This window comes from Neodothiora populina, assembly GCF_041146345.1.
Source record: "Neodothiora populina strain CPC 39397 chromosome Unknown canker_contig_12, whole genome shotgun sequence".
NCBI lineage: Eukaryota > Fungi > Ascomycota > Dothideomycetes > Dothideales > Dothioraceae > Neodothiora > Neodothiora populina.
In genome coordinates, this window is record NW_027191404.1 from 1887146 (window position 1) to 1892279 (window position 5134).

The 5134-nt window shown below is 53.2% G+C and overlaps 2 protein-coding genes across 2 annotated transcripts; one reads left to right on the plus strand and one right to left on the minus strand.

Annotated features, from left to right (window-relative positions):
• Nucleotides 1-774: 774 nt before the first annotated feature.
• Nucleotides 775-3279, plus strand: AAFC00_001314 (uncharacterized protein; the record flags this gene model as incomplete). The annotated part of the gene is made up of 5 exons (XM_069340489.1): nucleotides 775-891; nucleotides 950-1198; nucleotides 1369-1474; nucleotides 1532-3028; nucleotides 3083-3279. The coding sequence occupies 5 exons, from the start codon at nucleotides 775-777 to the stop codon at nucleotides 3277-3279; spliced, it is 2166 nt and encodes a 721-aa protein (XP_069203958.1).
• A 577-nt stretch (nucleotides 3280-3856) lies between these two features.
• On the minus strand, nucleotides 3857-5134 carry AAFC00_001315 (uncharacterized protein; the record flags this gene model as incomplete). Its single annotated transcript, XM_069340490.1, has 1 exon — nucleotides 3857-5134. One exon carries the CDS (start codon nucleotides 5132-5134, stop codon nucleotides 3857-3859), a length of 1278 nt encoding a protein of 425 aa, XP_069203959.1.

The window sequence follows — 5134 nt, forward strand, 5'->3', positions numbered from 1 at the left end:
ATTGCATCTTATACGCATCTCCGAACTACATCGTGCCTAAGTAAAGCAACCCGGAGACGAGTCAGCTTACGACTTACCGCAAGTGTTCGCACAATAAATATCTACGATCCCGATGCGCGATGCGATTGTCATGCACAACGCTTACCCTCCAGCACCGTATCTTACGTGCACGTGCAGCTGACCTTTACTTGCCGAAACCCGGCCCGAAAAATCTATTCATTGTCTCTTCGCAAGCTGTGCGTTTCCCGCATTCTCCGCCTCACTCTTGCTCTTCCTCCTTCAACCTCTAATCCACACGAATTTCATCAATTAGCCATCTCTAAAAACATCCTTCACTTGACCGGATCTCCTTCGCCAACAGTACGCCTGCGCCGGGACTTAGCTGTGACGCTGACTGCCTGTCTGCTTGCTTGCCATTCGTGCTCGTGTGACTTTTCTTTCACCGTAGAGCTGAGTTACACAATAGCTGTAGACTACCTAGACTACTTCACATACTTCCAGTCCTAGTATAAGACGCGCCCTGCCTCGTGTGCGCGTTTCCGTCGACGGAAGTCTCTTTGGGAAGGCATCCGGGTGTATAGAGCGACAGGTCGACTTGATCAATCACGGCCAAGTCTCCGTTTCTTGTCTTCTCGGCCAACTTTCAAGTCGGTCGCGATAGTCCCTCAGTAAAATTGCGCTGCTCAAAAGAAGCAAAAAGAAAACTCGTCTTCTTTCCCGGACCGTGTATCCAATCGTCTTAAGGATCTCAGGTACTGTAGTAGGACAGTAGTCATGGCCAAAATTGATCAGCTCGAGCCCTTGCTCCAATCACTGCAGGCTCTAAAGCCGCCAGGCGCGTCAAAGACAAAGATCGCCGCCATCACCACTCTGTGTGTGGAAAATGTTCAGGTATATCCACTCGTCTTGCAAGCGCCTCCTGCTTCCGATCCAGCTCACATCTCGCCAGTCCGAATCCGTAATTGCGCAACGTCTATATAGACATCTTAAGAGAACACCCGGGACCCACAAACTAGGAGTTCTTTACGTCGTAGACTCGGTGACGCGCCAATGGCTTGATAAGGCACATTCAGCCAAACAAGACGTGTCGGGGAGCTCTGCCCCTGATGGTACTTTTGCGTCTGGTGTTCACAAGATTACAGAACTCCTGCCAGCCTTGATAGATGACTTGTTGCAAAACGCCCCTCCAGACCACAAGGTATGTCTCACTATAGCACCAGGAACTCTGTCGTTCATATCTGTCTCGTTTCATGTCTTGATTGCCACTATGTGCCTATCCGACACGAAGTCGGCCCACGGACTTGTCACCTTGCCATCTTGTTGCCGACCCGAAACCGACCGGACACTTCAACTTACGTTATGCAATAGGCAAAGGTAGAGAATTTGATACAGATTTGGGAGCGTGGTAACACATTCCCTGCGAAGGTGCTTGCAGACCTCAAGAAGAAGCTGGCTGAACCAGCTTCGGCTCTTCGTAAGACGCCTCCATTGCCTTTTCTTTCATTTGTCTGTCCTGACCCGACGAATCCAGATGTTCCTTCGTCCACACCTCCTGGTAGTCCTTCGATGAATACTTTAGTATCACTTGGGTTGAAGCAACCGCTAAAGCAGACGACAGCATCACAACCCGCCGCCGTCGCTGCTCCTACGCAGACGCCGGCATCAGCGCCAGCGCAGCCCGATGCCTCGAGCATCCTAGCAGCGCTCGCAGGACTGCAGCCCATGCCTGCCGCCGTCACGCCTGTCCAACAGCCAGCCCAGCGCATGGCCCCCATCTCTCAACCTCCTCCTCCGCCCGCCCCTCCTGCAAATACAACCGCTGCATCTGGCGCGCCAGATTTAGCAGCGCTCTTGGCTGGCATCGCCCAACCTCAGCAGACGCCTCAGCCTGCGCCCGCTGCCCAATTTGCTCCACCGCCTCAGCAGATGTATCAACAGCCCTACCAAGCTGCCGCTCCTGCTAATCTACCAGCTCCGATCGTCCCTCGTCAACAATTCCAACCCTACTATCAGCCTCCGACTCCGGTCCAGACTCAGGCATCTGCTGCGCCAGGTCCTCTGGATGCACTCGCCTCGCTCTTACCGCCGCATGTTCTCAGTAATCCCACCATCCTCAACCAGGTCCTGAGTCTGCTTCAAGGATTGCAGCAGGAGGGTATACCACAAGAGCAGTGGGGTGCAGTTATTGTTGCTTTGTTTCCACCTCCTCAGAACACACCTGTCGCCGCATCCACTCCTGCGACTTGGGGAGCTGCTGCGCAAGACAACTATGCTGGAAATACTACAAATCCTTATGGTGGATACAGAGAACGATCGAGAGAGCGCGGACGCGGTCGCAGCAGATCCCCGGACAGCCGAGCGCCAAAAAGCGCCAATCGCCGCCCAAGTCCTGTCTATGGCACATACGATGCATCTATCGCAAACGCCCAGAGCGAAGACTTGGCGTCGCATTCAGCAGACAAGAGAGGCAGAGGCCGCGGAGGTCGTAACTATCGCCAGCGCACTCCTCCGGGCGCCCGCAATGGCTTCCAAGATGTGCCCCAGGCTGCAGCTGTTCCTGGTCCAAAGTGGACCGATATTGATCCCACTTTGCCTCCTGGGCATCTCAAAGTGCTGAGCAGAACACTCTTTGTGGGAGGCGCAACAGGCACTGAAGCCGAGCTCCGTGCCATCTTTGCTCGCTTTGGCCAGGTCCAGACTTGTATTGCAAACGAGGACAAGCGTCACGCATTTGTCAAGATGGCTACACGCAACGATGCTGTTGCTGCAAAGTCTGCAATGGAAACTATGCGAGATCCTGATGTCTTGTCAAAGGCACGCCAGACTAAGTGGGGCGTCGGTTTTGGTCCTCGCGAATGCTGCGACTATGCCACAGGTATCAGCGTAATCCCTATCGACACATTGACGGATGCAGATCACAAGTGGATGTTGACTGCAGAGTTTGGTGGTACCGGTGGCAGACCTATCGAGAGTGGACTTGTGGTTGAAGAGCCAGACATTGAGATAGGTGCTGGTGTCTCATCCAAAGGTATGTTCAATCCCTTACGACTGCGAATGAGCAATGTGCTGATTGCAAGTATAGCTATGAGTCGTCGCGTTGGACCTGACGGAGGAAATCGACGCGCTCGTGGAGGCGGTGGTGGCGGTCAAGGTCGCTTTCGTCAACCCGAACCTGCCCGCGAGTCCCCGCGTCCTGATCCCGTCACTATTCCGCCGCCTCCTCCAGTGCCTGGGTTCGGCTTCAACTTTGCAATGCCGGGTATGCCTCAATTCCCGTGAACCCTGGGCAGCATGTTTTCATCAGGTTCGATATTACTCAATACGATTTTTTAGTTTAAGGAGGTTTATGGAAACAAAAGTTGGCTTTTGGGTTACTTCTTGGTTGCAGAACTTTTGGGTTTCACAGGTTTGCGGCGGATTGATTATTGTCCACAGCGCGCTATCTATAGGTGGTGGTGGCGGCAGCATGGCGTGGGCATTGATACCTCTTCTCCTTTCTATAGCGTCACCCTGTACTTGTATCGAATCAGACGGACTCCTGACGACCTCGAGTCATTTTTCCTCCTCCATTGCAATACTCTGTCTATGGTCTTGTGACGGCGCCTGCATTGTACTACTATACATAATTACACCAATATATATGACTCGCCAAATCTTCTAGACTGGGGTCACAGATTATAGGGGACATACAACCAAAGATCAACATGATGTGGTCACTAGAGGAAAGTACAGATGTAGTGCATGACATAAGTTGGTGTACCTCAAGAAACTTTTCGGGGCCCTGCTGATGATACTTATCTTCGTACTGCTGGTAACAAAACGCGAAGACTCAAAATGTAGGGATCGCTCATGTACTTCATTCCTCATCAACAACAACACCCCACTCATGACTCTCCTGGCCAAACATGATATCCGACAACCAACCCTTTATCTTCTTTGCGTAGACTCCAGTCGTGCCTTCGGCGAGCGGAATCCGCAGTTCTTGAGTCTTATAACCAATCAAACCGACAGGGGCGACAAAAAAGGCAGTACCAGCCGCGAAGGCCTCGACAGTTCTGCCTTCATTGACAGCATCTACCACTTCACTCATGGTGAATTTCCTTTCTACAACCTCCACTTCGGATCCAAGTCGTTCTCTGGCGAGATCGAGGACGGAAGCTCGAGTGACGCCTTCGAGAATGATCTGATCCTCCAGAGGCGCAGTGACGAGCTGCAATTTACCTTCGCCCTTGCTTTTCCACACGATGAAGAAATTGCTTGCGCCAGCCTCGGTCACGTCGGCATCCGGTCCAAACAACCAAAGGATCTGATCATAACCCTTCAGTCGAGCTTCGCCCTGAGCTACAAGGCTGGGCCCGTAATTGGCGCCCAATTTGGCGAAACCGAAGCCGCCAGGCCATGCGCGAATCATGTCCTCATTGCTAGCCAGCAGTTTCAGCCCCTTTGCGTTGCGGACTGTTTCACTCAGGTCGGGGTTGACGTAGGGAGCAGGCGGTAGGTTACGCGGGTCAGACCAATCCGGGAAACAGGCAATCATGATATAAAGCAGAGCTTCCTTGGGCACCTGAACACCCAGTCCCGGATCCGTACCGATGAACGTCGGCCTCAGATACAAGAACGAGCCCGCGCGAGACTTGGGAAGCCATTTGTCGCCGTCGATCGCACAGAGTTTCTTGATCAGCTTCTCCAGCTCTGCGGGCTCGAAGTCCGGCAGCGAGATCCTGTTGGCGCTCTTGCGCATGCGCGCTGCGTTTCTGCCAACGCGGAAAAGTCGTAGTTTGCCGTCATATCCGCGGTAGAGCTTTAGGCCTTCGAAGCACTCTGTCGCATAATGAAGACATGAGGCCGTGGGCATAAGAGACAAGGGCCCATAAGGGATCAATTGGGGTGCTTCCCATCCGTCTGTGACGGTCCATTTGCAGGTGATCATGTGGTCAGTACATGTTCGCATTGCGCGTAATTCTTCATTTCCCGGCTCTGGGACATCGCGAGGGGACGTGGTCAGGGAGATCTGAAGCCTAGAGGCTTCCAGAGGTGCCTTTTTGACGGCGTGCGATATGCCTGCGTCTGTCAATGATGAAGTTGTGGGCGTCGCTGTGCCGGACGCTGGCGGTGTGAGTGTCGTCGACGCCAT